Source organism: Saccopteryx leptura, chromosome 1 (genome assembly GCF_036850995.1).
Source record: "Saccopteryx leptura isolate mSacLep1 chromosome 1, mSacLep1_pri_phased_curated, whole genome shotgun sequence".
Lineage (NCBI taxonomy): Eukaryota > Metazoa > Chordata > Mammalia > Chiroptera > Emballonuridae > Saccopteryx > Saccopteryx leptura.
Genome location: NC_089503.1, coordinates 134,363,758 through 134,386,809, shown reverse-complemented (window position 1 = coordinate 134,386,809; position 23,052 = coordinate 134,363,758). Strand labels below are relative to the sequence as shown.

The 23,052-nt window shown below is 41.1% G+C and overlaps 1 protein-coding gene across 14 annotated transcripts in view; it reads left to right on the top strand.

Annotated features, from left to right (window-relative positions):
- The window catches only part of PDE4D (phosphodiesterase 4D), a 1,514,231-nt gene that overhangs the window by 1,197,282 nt on the left and 293,897 nt on the right, over positions 1–23,052 (top strand). Inside the window, exon 2 of one of the 14 annotated variants that reach the window (XM_066375419.1) lies at positions 16,080–16,835. The exons of 12 other annotated variants lie outside the window; for them this stretch is intronic. In XM_066375419.1, the coding sequence (XP_066231516.1) occupies positions 16,771–16,835 (65 nt within the window). In that variant the 5' untranslated portion in view covers positions 16,080–16,770. Of the gene's footprint in view, positions 1–16,054; positions 16,836–23,052 lie in introns of those variants that run through there. One more of the 14 variants, XM_066375429.1, reaches the window with a different exon arrangement.

Sequence of the window (23,052 nt, the reverse complement as noted above, 5' to 3'; positions counted from 1 at the left end):
CATAATGTCTTCCAGGTTTATTATGTTGTCACAAATAGCACATTTTCTTTCTTTTTTCATGGCTAGATAATATTCCACTGTATTTTTATACCACATTATCTTACCTACTCATCCATGGAAGAACACTTAGGTTCTTTCTATATCTTTGGCTACTGTGAATAATACTGTAATAAACATGGGACTGCAGATAGCTCTTTGATATTCATTTTATTTCTTTTGAGTATATACCCAGAAGTAGAATTGCCAGATCATATAGTAGTTCAATTTTTAATTTTTTGAGGATACTTTATAATGTTTTCATAGTGGTTATACCAGTTTACCTTCCCACCAAATAGTCTTCAAGGGTTCTCTGTTCTCCATGATCTTCAGCAGCATTTATCTCTTATCATTTTGATAAATGCCATCAAAACAGGTGTGAGGTTATATCTCCTTTTACTTTTGATTTGCATTTCCCTGATAATTAGTGATGTTAATTAAGCACCTCTTTATGTACCTGTTAGCCATTTGTATGTCTTTTTTGGAAAAATGTTTACTCAGGTCCTTTGCTCACTTTTTAATCATATAATTTGTTTGTTTGTTTGGGTTCTTTGCTGTTGAGCTGTGTGAGTTTTTTATATATTTGGAATATTGAGATCTTATCAAATATGTGATTTGAAAATAACTTCTTACATTTATAGACTCTATTTTTAATATTGTAATTTATAATAATATATATAAATATATAGTCATGTTCTACTTAATGACAGGGATATGTTCTGAGAAATACATTGGTAGGTGATGTTGCCATTATACTAACATTATAGTTAGTATACTAACTATGTTATATGTGCCATTATACTAACATCATAGAGTGTACTTACACAAAGCTACCGGGTATAACGTACTATACACCCTAGGATATATGCTATAGCCTACTGCTCATAGGCTACAGGCCTAGAGCATGATATACACAAAACAACATGAGATTAAATCAAGCACAAGAGAAAATGATGCAATCAAGAGACTTGATAAACAGGAGATGTGTGAGGCTGCTGCCAGCCTATCACAGCATACTGTTTTATACCAAACTTTTTTTATAAGTAAAAAGAGTACACTCTAAAATAACTTAAAATATATATATATTTATATATAGTATAAAAAACATATAAACCAGTAACAGAGTCTTTTATTATCATTATTGATAGAATCAATCGAATTGATTGATTGACTGGGGGGTGGCGCAGTGGATAGAGCGTCGGACTAGGATGCGGAGGACCCAGGTTCAAGACTCCGAGGTCGCCAGCTTGAGCGTGGGCTCATCTGGTTTGAGCAAAAGCTCACCAACTTGGACCCAAGGTCACTGGCTCGAGCAAGGGGTTACTCAGTCTGCTGAAGGCCCGCGGTCAGGGCACATATGAGAAAGCAATCAATGAACAACTAAGGTGTCACATGCACAGCGAAAAACTAATGATTGATGCTTCTCATCTCTCCGTTCCTGTCTGTCTGTTCCTGTCTATCCCTCTCTCTGACTCTCTCTGTCTCTGAAAAAAAAGAATCAATCGGAGTCTGAAAGACCAGTGTAACAGTTTTTATTGAAAGGAAACCTGCCGGGCCTGACCAGGCGGTGGTGCAGTGGATAGAGCGTTGGACTGGGATGCAGAGGACCCAGGTTCAATACCCCGAGGTCGCCAGATTGAGCATGGGCTCATCTGGTTTGAGCAAAAAACAAACAAACAAACAAAAAAAACCCCACTAGCTTGAACCCAAGGTTGCTGGCTCCAGCAAGGGGTTACTTGGTCTGCTGAAGGCCCACGGTCAAGGCACATATGAGAAAACAATCAATGAACACTAAGGTGTTGCAATGTGCAATGAGAAACTAATGATTGATGCTTCTCATCTCTCTCTGTTCCTGTCTGTCTGTCCCTGTCTATCCCTTTCTTTCTCTGAAAAAACAACAACAACAACAACAACAAAAAAAAAAACCAGAAAGGAAACCTGCCGGGCTGTCTCGTAAGAGAGAGCAGCCCCCAGTTCTCTAACAGGTAGGGTTAAATAGGAGATTTGAGGGTGGGGGCTGGTAGTCATTAAGGAAAAAATATAACTTTCAGTGATCTATGTAAGATTAACCGTAAATAAGCTAGGGACCTTCCACACCCGGGTTAGTCACCTGATGCCTGGGGGAAGGTGATCTAGAGCATCTACCAGGATGCCTGGGGGAAGGGGATCTGGAGCATCTACCAGGATGCCTGGGGGAAGGTGATCTAGAGCATCTACCAGGATGCCTGGGGGAAGGGGATCTGGAGCATCTACCAGGATGCCTGGGGGAAGGTGATCTAGAGCATCTACCAGGATGCCTGGGGGAAGGGGATCTGGAGCATCTACCAGGATGCCTGGGGGAAGGTGATCTAGAGCATCTACCAGGATGCCTGGGGGAAGGTGATCTAGAGCATCTACCAGGATGCCTGGGGGAAGGTGATCTAGAGCATCTACCAGGATGCCTGGGGGAAGGGGATCTGGAGCATCTACCAGGATGCCTGGGGGAAGGGGATCTGGAGCATCTAGTTTGTCAATGCCCCTTCATCCACTTAAGGGAGGAGGGGGTCATGGCCCCCACCTGCAACCCTATCATTACAGCCTTTTGTTATATGGTTGAGGGGTGATGACCATTTTTCTGTAGCTACTTCCTGCTGATAAGGGTCGGTGAGTCAGGGGAAGGGATAGCTGGCCTCCGGCAGCAGTGGTGAATAGAGGCCTTCTGGTAGGTGGCCTGGAGTAACAGGAGTTCATGGTCAGTCCAGCTAGTGAAGGCCTTTAGGCGGTCTTGGAGGAAATTAGAGAAAAGGTGCAGGAGGCAAACCACATGCTGAGGAGACAGAAGGCAGGAAGGGTTATGTTGGTCAAATAAGTTTGTAAATATGATATATATGTTTGCTTGCTTATAGTTTGCACTGGGTGTGGAAGACAGGCTGTATGCAGGCAGGGTCATTATAACCTAAGGCTTAATTTTAAGAATAAGCCTTTCCCACCCTTGACTGTTGCATGATGTGGGGTGGTGCACTCTCATGAGGAATCAATCCCATTATGCCTCAGATAAGTGACTTTGTATATATATTGGATTAAAGGTTTTGATTTCTATACTATAAAATGGAACAGAGGAGCCCATGCTGGAGGAGAGCAGAGAAAGGCCATGTGGAGGAGAGGAAAAGCAGTCAAGATGGCAGAGTGCTGAGAGAGAAACCAATTTGTGCAGTTTGTGCAGAGAGAAGGAGATGGGGAACAGAGGTGAATAAGGCTGGTGAGCTAGAAACCTTTGATTCTAGGAAACTCGGATAAGTCAGTGGCTTTGGCAGCCCTGATTGGAAAGGGAAGTGTTTTCCCACTGTGTATATTTCTTGCCTTGTATTTCAAGGGTGCAAGCTAGGGTTAAAGCTAATGGCCCACCAGTTCTTGGCTCCATTGTTTCATTACCGTCTGTCTGAATCAAAAGCGAACCTGCAGGGGCCAGACAGCTATGATGGTGGCTGTGGCTACTGGCTTTACAGGTTATAAGGGCGGTGGTCTCTCTTCTGTAACTTCTTCCTGCTGTTTAGGGGCGTAGTCATAGGGGTTTGGATTTTTCTGCCCGATGAGTGTAGGTTTCAGGGTTGGTGTATAGAGTTAGGTAGATTTCTCCAGTTTTCTGGTTGGTGAAGGCCTGCATGCGGTTCTGTAAGAAGCTGGAGAATAGTCATAGGAGACAGGGCCCAAAAGCTAAAATGACAAATATGTGACTGAGTGGACCAATAAATGGTAATAACCAAGACATCCAGTTTGTGCGGAGCCACTGATCTCAAGACTTGGCTTATGTTGATATTCGGGGTGAGATAGATTAGGGTACAGGTTCCCATTCAATTAGTTGGGAGGCACATATAGGTGTTGGTCCCACACATACAGAAGCCCCTGACTGGATGAGACAGGCTGAGAAGTGAATAGAGAATAGATGGACAAGGGTTTTGGTTTCATCCATCCGTCTCTGAACTCCAAACAGTCAAGGTGGAGGAAAGTGCAGCGCCAACTAGGGGGGCACATGGTCAGAGGCCTGCTGTGAGCATTGCAACCGTGTGGAAGGGGTAGTGAGCCAGGGTTAGTCGAGTGGTGGGACAGGAGCATTTATGTTGTGGAGCTGTAAGAGTAGGGGGTCCTGTGAATGCAACAGGGCTAGAAAACAATCCGTTTGCTTCTGGAGAGACTTGATAGTTAACTCAATGGTTCTGATGGTCTTTGGGAAATTGAATAGTTATTGTGGTGTTGCAGAGGTTAGAGGGGAGGTAACCAGCTGGGATGTCACCCTGAGCCTGGAAGCATAGGGAGAGGGGTATATTTAAAGTGACTGGTCCTTGAGCAGGAGGGATTCAGGGTTTTAATTTCTCTAGCTGGGAATAATAGGTTTAGTATAGCTTGTTTGCTCAGTTTGCAGCTGAGGTGGGTAATCTCCTGTGAGAGTGCTGGTTCTCTCAAAGAAGGTGGCCCCTTTCTGAATCTTGTACATAAGAGTGGTGTGAAGGAGATGAGTATCGTTAAGAGGAATAGGGAGAGCTGAGTAAGCTGAAGATGACATGGACAGACATATCCAGCAGTTGGCTGCATAGGAGGAGTTAATCTTGATTATGAGATTTTAAATAAAATTAAGAAAGCTTTCTAGATGTGAGGATTCCAAGAGAGAGGGTATGGGGGCAGAGTATGCCTTTAAGGGTAAGGAGATAAGAATGAATAGAGCAAGCTGGAATCTCCATCCTGTCTGTTGTCAGGGGTTAATCATAGTTACTCACGGCTCAGGCTGTTCTTCTTCTTCTGGGATTTTAATCAGTCTGACCTTGTGGGCCCTTAGGGGGAGCAGGCATATCTGGGCGGTGATTCAGGTTGACTGGAAGGGTCATCTGTAGGCACCTGTGGAGATGGAGCTTCTGTTTTCTTTAACCTGAAGACATGAAACTAGGGGGCCTTTCCCTGGAGTTTTGCAGCTATGGGGGTGATGAGGAGAACCTTGGGATTCACTATGCTGGGTAGTAGAGGTAAATTTATAACAGAATTGGGCAAATCTGGCTGGCCGAGAAGCAGTTACAGGGCCGAGTCCGAGGATGGGGGGTGAAAGGAGAGAGAGGCTCTGTATTTAGAGAGTAGGTCCCAGCCTAAAATAGGCCTAGGGCATCAATGCAAGAGGAGAAAAGAGTGTGTAAGGAAACACCATGTATTAGACAAGGCAGTGGATTCATGGCAAGTGGGGAGGAAATAAGACCATCAACACCCAAAACAGAGATCTTTAAGGGATGAGCAGGACCTGAATATTCGAGCAAAGCAGAGTAAGTGGCCCCTGTGTCTGTAATAAATGAGATCGGCTTACCTGCCACTTGAATGGTTACCCTAGGCTCATCCATGGTGACATGAGATAGGTTTAGTGGCCCTAGGCACATTCATTCTTCAGTGGCAAGTCCCAGTAGACTGGGCAAGGTTAGGGTGGAGGTGGTCAGTAGGGGTGGAAGAGACTGAACCCTCCCTTGGAGGAGCGAGGGGGCAGTTTACCTTCCAGTGTCCCTTTTTCCCACAGCGAAGGCAAGGCCCTGGTGGGGTCAAGGAGCCAGACAGGCTTTTTGCCCAATGACCCTCTTTTCCACACTTGAAGCAGGGCCCGGATGGAGTCTGTGAGGCCCCTGAAGGGCGTTGGAGCCTTTAAGGGGGGCCACCAAGAGCTGGTATTTTGCCTGATCTCTTTGGGCTCTGTCTGCCTTCTCCTGTTCCTCTTGGTTATTATAGACTTTAAAATCCATGCTCAGGGGATCTCTTGAGGAGTTTGAGGGGAGGGTTGTGGACGAAACTGATCACAAGGTCAAGGGCAGAGGTTAGGAGGAGAAAGTGGAGGGGAAGGGGAAGTTAGGGAAGTGGTTTCAAGCTCTATGTCACTATTATATGGGGGAGGAGGTTAAGGTCCTGGTGGTGGTGCCACGTGGTCAGAGGGGTCTAAAAGATCAGAGCTTAGAGGAGAGTTGGAGGAGGACAAGGGAGGAATTCTTGTTAAAAGTATTTGGTAGATCGAGCAAGAGTAACAGAGGGAGAGTCGAGATCAGAGAAAGAAGAAAGCCTGCACATAGGGAATTTCTGAGGCCTTCCCTGTCCAGTGGCAAAAATTATTGAGATTTTTTTAGTGTATTGTGAATGAAAGCAGTTTATATTGGGGCCACACAGTAGGTCCCCATGATAGGTAACGGAGGTACGCGGGAGTTGGGGAGGAAGGAGGTGCATCCCCCCTTCTTCCTCTTTCAACTGTAGAAAGGCAGGGGAAGAATTGTCAGGGTCATCACCCACAAAAATTCAGTCCCAGTGAGTAGGAGTAGGAGGTTTCTTGGCCAGGCGCCTGGGCTTCCAAAATTGTAGTCCAAGTAGACAAGAAACCCTGAGGTCTACCTCTCCAGATTTTTGGGGTGAAAAATTTGGAAGAGCGCCTACCAGAAGAAGGGAAGGTGGAAAAGGATCTCTAATCCTGGTCCAGCAGGTGTTCAGAACAGGGTCACGGAGCCAGCCAATCTACCCCCCTCCCAGGACCAAGCAGAGTCAGGGAGTAAGCCCGGAAAGAGCTGCCGTTGTCCGCCGCTTCCCTGGTAGTAAGCTTGGGTGAGAGCTGGGGAATCGTCCAGGCAACCAGAACCCTGTCCCGAGTTTCGGCACCAAATGATAGAATCAATCAGAGTCTGAAAAACCAGTGTAACAGGCTTTAATGGAAGGAAATCTGCCTGGCTGTCTCGTAAGGGAGAGCAGCCCCTGGTTCTCTAACTGGTAGGGTTGAATAGGGGATTTGAGGGTGGGGGCTGCTAGTCATTAAGGAAAAAATGTAGCTTTCAGTGATCTATGTAAGATTAACCCTAAATAAACTAGGGACCTTCCATACCCGGATTAGTCACCCAGATGCCTCGGGGAAAGTGATCTGGAGCATCTAGTTTGTCAATGTTCCTTTGTCCATTTAAGGGAGGAGGGAGTCATGGCCCCCACCTGCAACCCTATCAGTTATCAGGTATGTATATCTGCTACATAATTGTATATGCTATCCTTTTATACAAGTGGCAGGTTTGTTTACACCAGCATCAGTGCAAATACATGAATAATGAATTGCCCTGTGACCTCACTAAGTGATAGGAATTTTTCAGTTCCATTATACTCTTATGAGGTCGCCGTCACATATGTGGTCCATCATTTATCTAAAGGTTATTATGTAGCACATAAATGTATTCATTCAGTCATGAGATGACCAAAATATATTCCTCATAATTATTTGGTCTTTGTTCACTGGTTCCTGGCTCATAGATCTTATAACCCCTGGAATTTCCTGTGATAAGAGCCATAAAAGTGTCTTTTGTTATGTTAATTTGATTACTTTCAGAAAGCTTATGTAACCTAAAGATAGGGGGTTGGTTGCCTGAGGAACTAACCATGTGATTAGAGAGTTGGAACTTTTAGCCCCACACCCCACAGGGCCTCTGGGCAGGGAAGAGGGGCAAGAAGTTGAAAAAATTTTCAGTAGCCAATTGTATGGTCAGTGGCTGCCACCTTCGCAGCCACGCAGATTCTCATTGAATTCGGACAGACAGTAAAGAAATAGTGGAGCTGTTGGGCAGATAAAATGTATTATGCTCACTTTGTTAAAGATAACACGAGGAAGCCGTCGCCCAGGTGATATTAATGTGTGTTGGGGTGGGCTAAAGGCAGGCGGAATCCTTGTAGCCTGGGGCTTGGTTTTGGGATTAAGCCTTTCCTACCCTTTTTGATGTGGGGTGGTGCAATCCAATCATGCCTCAGAAGGTGACTTTGGGTTGGAGACTTCCCTATTTTGTATATTGGATTAAAGGTTGTGAAGCTACACTATAAAATGGGGGCAAAACGGGACTTGGTTTTTGGTTCCTGAGATTAGCATGAGAGAGCAGAGAGAGTAGAGCCAGCAGCAGGAGGAGGCCACGTGGAGGAGGCCAGGAGAAGCAGCCAAGATGGCGGAGTGCTGAGTGAGATGCCAGTTTGTGTAGAGTTTGTATCTGGGATAAGGATGCAGATGGGGAACTGAGGAGAAGAAGGCTGGTGAGCTAGAAACCTTTGATTCTAGGAAACTCGGATAAGTCAGTGGCTTTGTGAGCACTGAATGTGACTGGGTTTTGGAGCCCAGTGTGTATTTTTACTTGCCCGCCGGGTGCAAGGTAGGATTAAAGGCTATGGCCCACCAGTTTTTGGCTCCATGGTTTCTTTACCGACTGTCCGAATCCAATGCGAACCTGCAAGGGCCGGGCTGCCGTGTTAGTGGCCCCGGCCCTGCCTGCTGGCTTTACAGGAGCCAAAAAATGGTGGGCCATTCTACTTATTAAAGTCTCACACAGGCCTGACCAGGTGGTGGTGCAGTGGATAGAGTGTCAGACTGGGATGCTGAAGACTCAGGTTCGAGACCCCAAGGTCGCCAGCTTGAGCGCGAGCTCATCTGGTTTGAGCCAAAGCTCACCAGCTTGGACCCAAGGTCACTGGCTCGAGCAAGAGGTTACTCGGTCTGCTGAAGGCCCGCAGTTAAGGCACATAGGAGAAAGCAATCAATGAACAACCAAGGTGTCGCAACAAAAAACTAATGATTGATGCTTTTCATCTCTCTGTTCCTGTCTGTCTGTCCCTGTCTATCCCTCTCTCTGTCTCTGTAAAAAAAAACAACAAACAAACAAAAAGAATCACACCGGCCGACAAGCAAACAGGCAGGGAAAACACATCCCTTTCATTCAGGGCTCCCAAAGCCCTGATGCATTCTCCAGTTCCACAGCTAGGAGAATCTTCTCTGGTTCCTCCTAGAATCAAAGGCTTCACCAGTCTCAAAGGAGTTCACCTCAAAAGCCCCTCAGCTCTGGTTCCCCATCTGCACACCTTATCTCTCTCTGCACAAATTGGCTTCTTCTTCAGCACTCCGCATTCTCTCTGCTCTCCCTGCAAAACTGCCTGGGTCCTTTCTCTCTCTGTGTACAAATTGGCTTCTTCTTCAGCACTCTGCATTCTCTCTGCTCTCCCTGCAAAACTGCCTGGGCCCACAAAGACCCCTCCTTCAGAAAATATTAGCAAAACAATGGCCCCTCCCAAGCAGGAATATAATCTGCAATTTGCAATCAACTGCCCTGCTCTGAGGGCAAGCACACACATGGCTGCCCAGCGCCATTTTTATTAATAAAAGTGAGCAACTCAAAAAATACAAATTTTACAAACTCATTTGCCCAACACCTATACTGAAGCCTCCATTAAAAACCCAAAAGGGCCTGACCAGGCGGTGGTGAGGTGGATAGAGCGTTCAGACTGGGATGCTGAGGACCCAGGTTCGAGACCTCGAGGTCACCAGCTTGAGCATGGGCTCATCTGGTTTGAGCAAAGCTCACCAGCTTGGACCCAAGGTTGCTGGCTCGAGCAAGGGGTTGCTCGATCTGCTGAAGGTCCCCGGTCAAGGCACATATGAGAAAGCAATCAATGAACAACTAAAATGTTGCAATGTGCAATGAAAAACTGATGATTGATGCTTCTCATTTCTCTCTGTTCCTGTCTGTCTGTCCCTATCTATCCCCCCCTCTCTCTCTCTGTTTCCGTTAAAAAAACAACAACAACAAAAAACAAAAGAATGGGTTTCAGAGAGCTTCATGGTTGGAACACGAGAACTTCATGTGGAATTGGGGGGAAATGGCATGCTGGGAGGGAGCTGGAAACAGCTTGCCTTTTCCCCACACCCTGCCCTGTGCATCTTCTCCATCTGGTTGTTACTGAATTATATCCTTTTATAACGAATGTACAGTAATATAGTGAGCAAATGGTTTTCCTAAATTCTGTGAGCCAGCCAGAAATTTATAGAACCCAAGGAGGGAGTCATGGGAACCTCTGATTTATAGTCAGTCTGTTAGAAGGACAGGTAACAAAATGGACTTGTAACTAGTATTCTAAAGGGGGCTGCAGGAGGGACAATGTTTTGGAACTGAGAGTTTAACCTAAAGACTCTGACACAATATCTTGGTAGATAGTGTCAAAATTGGGTTGAGTTTTCAAACACCCTGCTGGTGTTTAAGAATTTCTTATTGGTTTGGGGATGTGCCCTGTCCCTCATCTTCCCAATTGGATTAGGTGCAGAACCCAAAATAATTTTGTTGATGGTTTTCTTTGCTGTGCATAAGTTTTTAGTTTCATGCAAATATTCAATACAATACCTATTACAATTATAATGACATTTTTCACAGAAATAAAAAAGGCCATTTATAGCCAAAGCAATCTTGAGAAAGAAGGACAAAGCTGGAGATATCACATTTCTGTATTTCCAACTATATTACAAAGCTAAAGTAATAAACCTGACCAGGTGGTGGTGCAGTGGATAGAGCGTCAGACTGGGATGCTGTAAGGCTGTAGCCGTGGCCACCATCACAGCCACCTGGCCTGTGTAGGTTCCCATTAAATTCAGACAGACTGTAAAGAAACAGTGGAGCCAAGAACTGGTGAGCCATCCTCTTTATTCCTGCTTGCAAGCAGCGAGCAAGAAAATACAGCAGGAAAACACTTCCCTTTCCATTCAGGGCTTCCAAAGCCCCTGACCTTTTCCAGCTTTTTCCTAGAATCAAAGGCCCCACCAGTTTTATTCACCTCTGTTCTCCATCTCCTTTTCCTTCACCATTCCGCCATTTTGGCTGGCTCTTCTCCTCCACATGGCCTCTCTGCCCTGCAACAGCATAGGTTCCTCCTCTCTCCAAAAGAACTGGTCTATTCTCTAAAATGGCCTCATAGCTCCTCTTTTAAAAACCTTTTAGCAAGAAAGCCCCTCCTCCAGCATACATTAGTATAAGCAAGCCTTACCCAAGCAAGAAGGTAGTCAGCCGTCCCACATGGGCAGCAGCCATCTTTAACAATAAGAGTGAGAGCCTGACCAGGCAGTGGAGCAGTGGATAGAGCGTCAGACTGGGATGCGGAGGACCCAAGTTTGAGACTCTGGGATCACCAGCTTGAGCACGGGCTCATCTGGGTTTTTGGGGTTTTTTTTGTATTTTTCAGAAGTTGGAAACGGGGAGGCAGTCAGACAGACTCCCACATGCGCCCGACCGGGATCCACCCGGCACGCCCACCAGGGGGCGATGCTCTGCCCATCTGGGGCATCGCTCTGTTGCAACCAGGGCCATTCTAGCACCTGAGGCAGAGGCCATGGAGCCATCCTCAGTGCCCGGGCCAACTTTGCTCCAATGGAGCCTTGGCTGCGGGACGGGAAGAGAGAGACAGAGAGGAAGGAGAGGGGGAGGGGTGGAGAAGCAGATGGGCATTTCTCTTGTGTGCCCTGGCCAGGAATCGAACCCAGGACTCCTGCACGCCAGGCCGACGCTCTACCACTGAGCCAACCGGCCAGGGCTGGCTCATCTGGTTTGAGCAAAGCTTACCAGCTTGGATCCAAGATCACTGGCTTGAGCAAGGGGTTACTTGGCCTGCTGTAGCCCCATGGTCAAGGCACATAAGAGAAAGCAATCAATGAACAACTAAGGATGAGAAAGCAATCAATGAACAACTACGGTGTCACAACAAAAAACTGATAATTGATGCTTCTCATCTCTCTCCGTTCCTGTCTGTCTGTCCCTATCTATCCCTCTCTCTAACTCACTCTCTGTCTCTGTAAAAAAATCAAAAAACAAAACAAAACAATAAGAGTGAGAAAAAAATAGAAAATACAGATTTTACAATTCATTCGCCCTACAGACACGGAGGACCCATGTTTAAGACCCCCGAGGTTGCAGCTTGAGTGCAGGCTCATCTGGTTTGAGCAAGGCTCACCAGCTTAAGCCCAAGGTCACTGGGTCAAGCAAGAGGTCACTCGGTCTGCTGTAGCCCCCTGATCAAGGCACATATGAGAAAGCAATCAGTGAACAACTAAGGTGCCGCAAGGAAGAATCGATGCTTCTGATCTCTCTCCTTTCCTATCTGTCTGTCCCTATCTGTCTCTCTCTCTGACTTTCTCTGTCACAAAAACAAACAAAAAACCAAAGCTATAGTAATAAAAACAGTATGGTACTGACATAAAGCAGACAGACCTATAGATCAATGTAACAGAATAGAGAGCCCAGAAATAAGCCCACTGTTGGGCGGATAAAATGTATTATGCTCACTTTGTTAAAGATAACACGAGGAGGCAGTCGCCCAGGTGATATTAATGTGTGTTGGAGATCGTTGTAACCTGGGGCTTGGTTTTGGGATTAAGCCTTTCCCACCCTTTTTGCTGTAGGGCGGTACAATCCTATCATGCCTCAGAGAAGTGACTTTGTATTAGAGACTTCCCTATTATGTATATTGGATTAAGGGTTTGGATTTCTACACTATAAAAGGGAGGCAGAACGGGACTCGGCCCTTGGTTCCTGAGGTTAGCATGAGAGAGCGGAGAGAGTAGAGCCAGCAGCTAAAGGAGGCCACGTGGAGTAGGCCAGGAAAAGCAGCCAAGATGGCGGAGTGCTGAGTGAGATGCCAGTTTGTGTAGAGTTTGTATCTGGGAGAAGGAAGGAGATGGGGAACTGAGGAGAATAAGTCTGGTGAGCTAGAAACCTTTGATTCTAGGAAACTCGGATAAGTCAGTGGCTTTGTGAGCACTGAGTGTGACTGGGTTTTGGAGCCCAGTGTATGTTTTTACTTGCCCGCCGGGTGCAAGGTAGGATTAAAGGCTATGGCCCATCAGCTTTTGGCTCCGCTGTTTCTTTACCGACTGTCCGAATCCAATGCGAACCTGCATGGGCCGGGCTGCTGTGATAGTGGCCCCGGCCCTGCCTGCTGGCTTTACACCCACGCATACCCAGTCAACTGATCATCAAGTACACCAAGAACATACAATGGGAAGAGAATAGTCTTTCAATAAATACTGTTGAGAAAACTTGATAGCCACTGTTGCGAAAACCTTATTCACAAAAGAATGAACTGGACCCCTATTTTATACCACTCATAAAAATTAACTTGAACTAGATTCAAGACATTAAAAATGGAAATAAGCCCTGAAACCATAAAACTCTTAGAAGAAAAAAGGGAAAAGCTCCTTGACATTGGTCTTGGCAAGGATTCTTTGGACATAACACCAAAAGACAGGCAACAAAAGCAAAGTTAAACAGGGATTACATCAAAATTGTGATGATTATTATTATAACCTGACATTTTATAAAAGAAATAGGAAACCTGAAGGTCAGAAGCCTTAAAAATATTACCCTGGGTTTTTCCTCAGTAATTAAGGAATTTAGTTTCAAGAAGGTTCATGCCTATAGGAAAATCCTTGAGGCCAATTGTATGCTTCGCTAGTGTAATAAGATGAGAGAAAATACTTGACATTCTCCTCCAGATAAGGAGAATATCACATTATTTCTCAATAACAAGGAAGTGCTACAAGAGTTCAAAGTGGCTTGTTCTTATTAATGTTAGAGCACAATGTAGAATTCCAGGAAACTATAAAAACAAAACAAAACAACCTGCAGCTCCATGGTCATGTTTCCTAAAAAGTTACTTGAAATATTTGTAGTACTGAATTTACGCACATTTGACAGGTCTGAATATTTTATAAATTTGTGACATGGTTCTCAAAAATATGCTCATGACTAATTAGAAAGTGTAGAATATCTATTATAATCTGAAAATAAGACAGAAGGTTTGAAAGTGGGCAGACCATTTCAAAATAGTAGAGTTATCTTTTAAATTTATGTTATTTAAGTTTGCGATGATGAAGAAAAAATATCAAGTAACTGATGGTCAGATGGTATGCCAATATGACAAATCTTGTGGATGATCTGACCAAATGACTCAAGTCCAGGAAATATCATGCTACATAGTGGTTTGAGTCAATAACATATATACAGATGAATGACCCCAATGAACTTACAAATCTGCGGTGCAGTTCATTGAAATGTGGTGGTGACTGTAATGAAATAGAAGTCTATACAACATCACACAATTTAATATATCAAGGAAATGCTATAAATTAATAATAGCATCTTCTAGCTTAAATGCATGTTCCTCAAGTTCCTATAGAAAAAGGCCACATGGTTCCTAAAGTCCTACCTCCATATCTACTCCATTCTGAGAAGCTTTTCAGAGGAAAAAAATTTGTGACAGATTACAAAACATTATTTCGGAAATGTTCATGTGAAATAATTGCCTTAAAATGGAGAAAACACTATAATATTGAGTAAGTGCTATTTGTTTATTTTTATTCTGTCACCACCTTAAATATTAGAGGTAGAAACAAAAATTTTAAAATTTCAATCTCAATGGCCAGATAATACTGTTCATCTTTCTTTCTCTGTGATGACAACCTTGGTGTACTGATCTCAGAAGCTTTCAGTATTCTGTTCAGTTGCATACATTGTCAGTTTCCCCACTCAAACTTGTTTTCTTTGGGGACAGAAGTGGTATTTTAGTCATTTTGGGACTGTTATGCTGTGTTTAGAAGATAGTCAATAAGCAGGCGAGCATTTTCAGAGGTAGATTCTTGGAATTCATGGAACACTGAGCAAGTAAGGAACAGCATTCAGGACAGCGCTAACTTCTTCTGTGTATGTGACAGGGAAGGGAGTGGCAGTGTGCTAAGTAATCTCCCCAGACAGAGAGCCTGCTGGGTATAGTAGAACACAGGGCTGATTATTTCAGAAGAGATTAACACATAATATCAAGATATTACATTCAGTGACCATTGTCATTTTTTTCCTGAAATACCAACCAGAAGATATTTGATAGACCTTACATGAAAGAGAACAGTGCTTCAAATAAAAATTTGCTTTCTTTTACTCTGGGTTTTTTTTTGTTGTTTTTTTTTTTTTTACTTTTCCCACATTAAAAAAATCCAAGTAGAAAAAATAAGATAAATTCCTTTCATGAGACTCCTCCCCCTCAAAAAGGAGTAGACTCACATGAATGTTCCTGAGCAATCATAGGAAAACTGAAAAGCTGAAGGAGATGACAATAAGGAAACCAGCTGATTGGCTTCAGAAATCTGGAGTCACTGAGAGGAGACTAAATCACAAATGCACCTTGAAGCATGACCAGGGGAGAAGCTGAAGGGTTTGTTGTAATAAGCAGCCAGAGCCTCTGGCAGAATGCCTTACTACATTAATTTTCCAAGTCCTTTGGGTGGGTCACAATTGCACTCCAACATCCTGCCTGCAAATGCCAAATAAATACAAACTTCACGTCAGACTAGAAAACTAACGTACTAATTTCATTTAAGGAATCAATGTTTAAATTTTTTTCACATCAAAAGTAACTGAAGTTGGAACACCTTCATATAGATAGTCTTTATCCAAATGTTCCTTCTCTTAGAAGCAATTCCAATCAGCTTAGATTATATCTACTATAATAGAACGGTTTTTATTTCAGACATAGGAGGTGGGGCAGGGATTGGTCACAATATGAGATCAAATGATATTATACGAGTTTCATTCCTCACTGAAGAGCTGTTAAGAGTTAGCAAACCCAGGGTTTGTGGGGTATAGAAATCAATAAAATTTGCATATGATTTTCAAAAAGAAATAAGATTTAGATAATATTGTGCAAGGGAACAGCCTCAGTACATGTAGCCACTTGTCCGGCAATAATACATTAGGTTTCTCAGTTTAAACATTCTGGCACAACCGGGTGCAATAATGCCTGCCTCTCAACAACCAGCCCCAAAGCACGGCATTTCATTAAATAAGCTCCAAATGAACAGCTGCTAAATCCTCGAGTTTTCTCAACTTTGCTCTGACAAGAAATTTTAGTTTTCAGTGTAGGACTTTGAGAGAATGGACTTTTTTTTTTTTTAAGAGTATGGTTAACAAACAACTCAACAGCAAAGGGTGTGTTCCTTATAAAGGTGCTCAGGGAATCTTACCCTGAATAACAGACACCTCACTTCTCAGAGGAGGAAATGGTTTTATAAGTTTTGAGAGGTCTGCTTGGCTGGTCTTCGGGCTGGCTGCCCCTTAGCTTTGTAAGTTTCAGCAATTCAGGAGAAGGCGGGGCTGGACGCTCTGGTTGGTTTTACTTTTTTTATTTTTTTTTTCCTCTCTCACTTCCCTGCGGTGTTTTGAACTGCCTTCCTACAGACGTCATACAGCCCTTGAAGAATAGTTTCTTCCTGGCGAGATTGAATGATAGTTCTCATTCACAGAGGCTTGGAGTCAGATTCTGAGTAGGGGACGGAGCTACAATTCCATTCACAGGTAAAGCGGTGGGCCCAGCGAAGTGCAGAGCTTTGTCGCCTCGCTGACTTCTTGGCTGCCCAGAGGAGAGTGTTTTCCTGTGGTCGCCCTGAAATGGAACTTCCCTGACAGCTCTCCGGTGTCACAGTTCTTCGCGGTTATTTTCTTTTCCTTTCACTCTACCTGAGTACTTTTAGAGCGTTGGAAAACTTGAAACCTGTTATTATGGATTTGCAAAAAAGACAAGATCAAGAGGCTCTTTCACTGTGTTGGTTTCCCATGTGACCAGATGAAGAATAGATTCAAAATTCAGTTCCTCCCTTGGCAATGCAAACAGAAGAGAAAAAAAAAACTGTCACTTCCGAACAGCCTCCCGCTGGAGTAAATTCAGTATGAAAGAGGAAAGGACTCCGGTGCCTTAGAAGCTGCCCAATGTTCTGGACTGCGGACAGGAGCCGGCCCCAGGAACTTTGGATTTCTTCAAGCAGCCTCTCTTGGAAATGGGATATATTTAAGACCGTCTTTGTGGAAAGATAGCTGAGATGTACTAATAATCAGAAGACTTTTCTCCCTTTTTCTTCTTCTTTTCTTCAAAATGAGTATTATTATGAAGCCAAGGTCGCGGTCTACAAGTTCCCTGAGGACTACAGAGGCAGCTTGGTAACGTGCTTTTTTCTCATGCTTCTCCCGTCTTTCATTTTAAGATTGACGTAATACTTGAGTATTGAGTAATTGCTGACGACATTTGAGAGTTAGGTTTGATGCTAAGGTTTTGTGAGAAAGTGCATGGTGTTGGTGACAATTTTATTTCCTTTTTTGTGTCCAAAAATTTGTCAGCCCTTAAAACAGAGGTGCTCACATTTTTTAACTCCATGTAGACTACAGCATGTCATCTGGTGATAATTTTTAGAGGAGGAAAGAAAATTGCAGATGTGTTAGAAGTTTAGAAAACGAAATTTTATTTTTACTGTCTGATTTGGTTGCTTATTTTCTCATCCTTTTTGCAAGCAGGTTGGTAGTTGACAGTCTTTGCCATTGTCTTTAGCACAATTGTGTTAGAGAAATGAATAATGCTGTATGTTTTAATCATATGGCCAACTTGAATTTAACTATATGGCTAAATATACTATATCAAATTGCTTAATATTCAAGTATCTTCTATGTTTTATTTTGTTAATGAAGTTTTCTGGCAACTATGGTCTTTTATTTTATTTTTTTAGTAATTTTAGTGTTAATTTCAATTTATTCTAATATTTTATTTTACTCTTTTCCCTTTTGATATCCTTGTACTCATATGGCCCATAAGGAATCTTTTTCCAATAAAGTAACTTTTGTGTCTAAAATATCAACAGAATACTTTTTTTTCCCAACAGAATACTTTTATAGCTATTTCAAAGTTTAATCTTATTTTATCTTAGTGATTGTAAATAACTATGATTACCTCTTTGAAATGAAAGTAATCTTGGTTCAGGGGAGGGGAATAAAAGCAATAGAGGGGGGCGGGGGGAATAAAAGCAGTGGTTGAGGGCAGGTGGTTGGGGATAAGATGGAAGTAGAAGCAGACAGGCAAGACGTGTTATGTATTTATTTCATGAGCAGGCAAACGCACGTATTTGCATAAGGAATTCAGCACATGCTTATGTGGTTATTGTGCTAGTGTTTTATAGTGGACTGGAATCAAGAATTGTTCCTTCAATAGTATTTCTGTGAGTTTTAATTAATTATAGATGTAGATTTTGCCTCTTATGATTCCTTATAAAAGAGTACACACAATAACTTCTTCCTTGAGTTTATTTAAAGAAAAGTTTGCATCTACAAATAAATTTGTGTGCTTCTTTTATGCCAAACAATAAATACAGAGAAATACTTAGAATTCTTATATTAATTACCATGTAATATAACTCTCTAAGGTAAATGGGTAATTAAAATTTATAAAATAAGTGAATTTTATTCATTTGTGATTTCTATCTTACCTATGTGAAAAAAGGATCTAATACTTGAATAAATCATATTTAACTCATCTGTCTCCTTTTTTACCGAAACTGCCAGGAGACATTTCTTAATTCAGGGTTTAACGGCAATAATGAGTTCACTTAAGGACACTAGTAACATTGACATCCTCTACTCTTCTGAGATTGTCATAGTCCATTTTTATCTACAACTATTCTGTTTTATTATTCCATATTGTGTAAGCTATTTTCATAAATAAGTAGGGCCAAAATTTATTGATTTGTGAATGTGTCTATTGTTACATTTAATTTTAAATATTTTGTGTAGTGTGGGGGTCTGAATGTTTTTTATGTAAGAAATAAATGTTTCTATGCCAATGAGTCTTAGACTTAACTGTATGATATAGAAACCTGTCCCGTTATTAATTGTACATGTGACTTAATAATAATATAATAGATTGAGCATATCATTGCTGACACTAAATCATTTAGCTTGCAGTTGTAATTGCTGTAATCACATTTTTACCATTTTATTATCTCTTTTATCATTCAGATACTATATATACATTAATTATATTTATATATTGTATCATCTATAGAGAGCATAGATTAGGAATACAGGGAAAATACATGTATGTGTATGAACCCATATATATACACATATATTTAGTCAATTAAAAATATAAAAGTAGCTCTTTCTCTCCCTGTGCCTCTGCACACACAGGCCCCAGAGAGCTCAAGGGACAATGACTTCTTCTTACCACCTTTTTCTGTTCTAGTTTGTCAACCGCCCATCCCTCAATCTTCATTCTTCTTTAAATGCCAAAGTCAGTTTCATCCTAACAGTTGATTTCTCATGAGACCTGCTCATTTACCATTTATCCCTTTTTTCAATGATTTAATTTCATTCTGGACCTCAGAATACTTTGGGGCCTATCTTTTGGCTTACCATCTTAATTCTTCTTATGTAAATCTACATATTTTCTGTTCCATTGACCCACTTTCTCCAAAACTGCCAATTTCTCCTCGAATGCCTCCAGGCTAGATGCTGCCTTTGGAAATTTGCTAATGGCTTCTGCAAGAATTCAATGCCTCAGGTTACTACTTTTTTTTTTTTTTACTTTTTCCTATCTGCTTCTCTCTAACCAATATCAGGAAAATCAGTCCACACTAACTGGTTCACAGCCCTGATTAAATTCTTATGAGATATTTACATTTTTAAAAAGAATTTTATGGCAAAGTTCTAATGATATTATATACCCTTCCTCTTAATTCATCTTCTTAAAAGATAGGCCTTTCTTAGAGTTGAAATTTTATTAATTTCAAAAAAAATGAAATAAAAATCTTGGTATTAATCTGTTTTCTTGTGATATATTTGTCACAACTTTAGAGTATTATAGAATAAGGTTATGTATTAAATTACTTATATTTATTTAACCAGTATTAAGTACCTACTATATACCCAGGATCTAGCAGAATATGATTGTTATTTATTCTTTAGCATTCCTTAAAGAATCTGCATGTGTGAAATAGTGAAAAATTTAATATATGTATTTTCTTACGCTCATAAAGTTAATAAAATTAGCAAACTTACTGATTTGGGACATTGTTTGCCTTTCTGGTTCAGTTGTGTCAGTAACAATACTCTACCTTTAAATTATAAATGAGAAAACAATGAGGGAGTTACATTTCTAAAAATATTTAAATTTTTCATGTCTTAAATTCAGATTTAGTCAGCAATTATATATTGTAATAATACTGTACTATTATAGCATTTTATCATTTACAGACATATCCCATGGATACTTCTCATTAATCTAATTGATATGTAATTTAAATAAAAAGAAAACATTATCCTTCCAAATATAACTATGAACAGAATTTTGGTCAAGAAAACTGGATTTTGTTCTTTGCTGCTGTCAGATCGTAATGATTTGCCATCTACTTGTAACAAACATTTAAGATTGTTCATCATGTGATCTGGGGAGGGTAAGAAATGCTGCTATCTAAAATATGACTTTGGGTTTTTATAAAGCAAATCTTGAAACATTATTAAATATAAAAATTTTACTTAAGTTTATCAATGCAGAAAAAAACTCAGAGATGGAGGTCGGGGAGACTTTCTTCTCATTGTACTTTTCTATTGTATAATTTTTCACCAAGCAAGTATTATACATGAAAGTTTAAATATATTAAAACTATAACTACCATGTGCATTAGCAAACTCATCTTTATATGTGTAGGTACCTATATATCTGGTGAATACCATTTTTCTCAGTGTCCAAAATATGGTCAATAAGCTTTACAGTACGGAGCAAATATAATTTTCTGAACAACATTGCTGCTCAGATTTTAAAAACTGCTTGGTTTTTTTTATCCTAATAACTCTTTCTAAGGTTGTAAAATTCAGAGTGGCTGACAGTTCTTATTTTGGCTTCATGATCTCTGTAAAAAGCATTGATTAGGCCAAAACCAGTAGTTTTATAACTGAGAACAAAAAAGGCTTCTAGCTTTCATTTGATTATCTTTTATGAATGAGCACTCTGAAAAGAATTTTACATACAGTAGTTTTTTTTAGTTTTACGACAATGTTGAAGGAGTTGTTAATCAACATTTAAAGATAAGATAAATGAAATCATTAAGAGATGAAATAAATTGCACAAGACCACTTTACTACCACAGAAGACTGGGATTAGAACCTAAGTCTGTCTGCGCTTTTTATTTCAGCATGTTGCCTTCCTCTACTGTCTACAAAATTGTGATCTTTTTTTAAATTACTGTAAAATTGTTTATCTTGTGGCTTTATCTAAATGCATTAAAATATTTGGTTAGAGATTGGGCAACTGAAGTTGTCCGTTTTAGAGGTATAATCACCTATAAAGTTTAGGGCAGATGTAAGACTTGTAGTGTTAGCCCCTGGGCCAGTGTGTTCTCTACTGGTAGCAAATAAGGTCATCTGTTTCGTTGTAGAGAAATAAAGAGCAAAAGGTCAGCACCTCCCAGTTTTGAATAGATCATCTTTCCAATTATGTTAGTGAGTTTAACTTTGTTCTCTACCAGCTCTGAAAAGCTTTGTATTAGGTTTCATGGTGTTTTAAGTCAGCTTTGAAAAATATTCTGTCCAATACTTTTTATCTTAGAAACTTTTATAAAGGGGGAAACAAATGAAATTTGCATGCTTTCTGCCTGTCCAATATACATTGTGACTCTCTTAGGTAAGTGGCTGTTTTCAAGGTTGGTTCCGAGTTTTTACCATGTGATAATTTTTTTATTCTATTACCTAAGTGTATCACAGCTGTTACATAATAGACCTAGTGATACATAGTATTTAAGATACCTTGAGAATTGTTTAAAACATTACTGGGTAAGCAAATAATGACAGATAGTTATACTCTTTAAAGTGGTAAATTATGAGATTTCCTTGAAAAGTCCTTTGGCAACCTTACTTCCAACCTGCATTGTGTCCTTGGAAAAGCTACCTAGTCCCTCTATAGCTAGGTTACTCACCTAACTACCTGTAAAATAAAGGAGATAACCTAGATCAGTGAATTTCAAACATGTTTTTTCAATGGAGTACATTTTACAAATGAAATGCTAGATTTAAAAGTATATGTATATTGCCTGACCAGGCGGTGGCGCAGTGGATAGAGCATCGGACTGGGATGTAGAGGACCCAGGTTCGAGACCCCGAGGTCACCAGCTTGAGCGCGGGCTCATCTGGTTTGAGCAAAAGCCCACCAGCTTGAACTCAAGGTCGCTGGCTCCAGCAAGGGGTTACTCAGTCTGCTGAAGGCCCGTGGTCAAGGCACATATGAGAAAGCAATCAATGAACAACTAAGGTGTTGCAATGCACAGTGAAAAACTAATGATTGATGCTTCTCATCTCTCTTCGTTCCTGTCTGTCTGTTCCTGTCTATCCCTCTCTCTGACTCACTCTCTGTCTCTGTAAAAAAAAAAAAAAAAAAGAAAAAGAAAAAAGTATATGTATATTTGATATAGAGATAATTTTTAAACATACACATGTATGAAATATATAACTAAAAATACATAAACATACATATAACAGTAAAACAGCCACTGAGTTTTCACCTTTACCCTCACCCCAACCTCAGTCTCTATCCTTTTAGCACCTCAGACGAGTTCTAGGGTTCCAAGGAAACTGTTGAAAAACACTAAGCTAATAAACTACCAAGATCCTTTATAGTTAGTTGTACGTCAGTGGTAGTCACCTGGTCCCTACCGCCCACTAGTGGGCGTTCCAGCTTTCATCGTGGGCGGTAGCGGAGCAACCAAAGTATAAATAAAAAGGTAGATTTAACTATAGTAAATTGTTTTATAAAGATTTATTCTTCCAAACTTAGTGAAAATCTGACATAAAGTACTTGGTAAGTAATTATTATTATATGCTTTAACTTGCTGTAACTCTGCTTTATAAATTTTATAAAGTAAAGTTACTTCCCTACTTCATAAATCACCATTACTGTGGAACTGGTGGGTGGTTAGAAAATTTTACTACTAACAGAGATACAAAAGTAGGCAGTAGGTGTAAAAAGGTTGACTACCCCTGGTCTACGTTCTGTAGCACTACCCTATCACTGGGGAGTCATTTGTGTTTTCTGGATCCATATGTGGACTGGGATAAATTTGCTACTAATTAAACTTCCTGGGAAATTCAAATAGCAATAGTCCAAATGCTTCTACTTTGAAAGACTTTAAAGGTATGGGGCAATTCTCATTTCTGAGAAATCACAGAAGAGTTACAATAGTTAAGATCCATTTATTTTTTAAAAGATACATTAATTTCATTTATTATCTTATTTTTTACAAATCTGTTTTGTACTTGTTTTGGATGGGAAAATCTTCACTCAATAAATACTGTATGTATAGCGGACATGTCAGGAATTTAGTATGGTGGTTGGTAAAGAAAC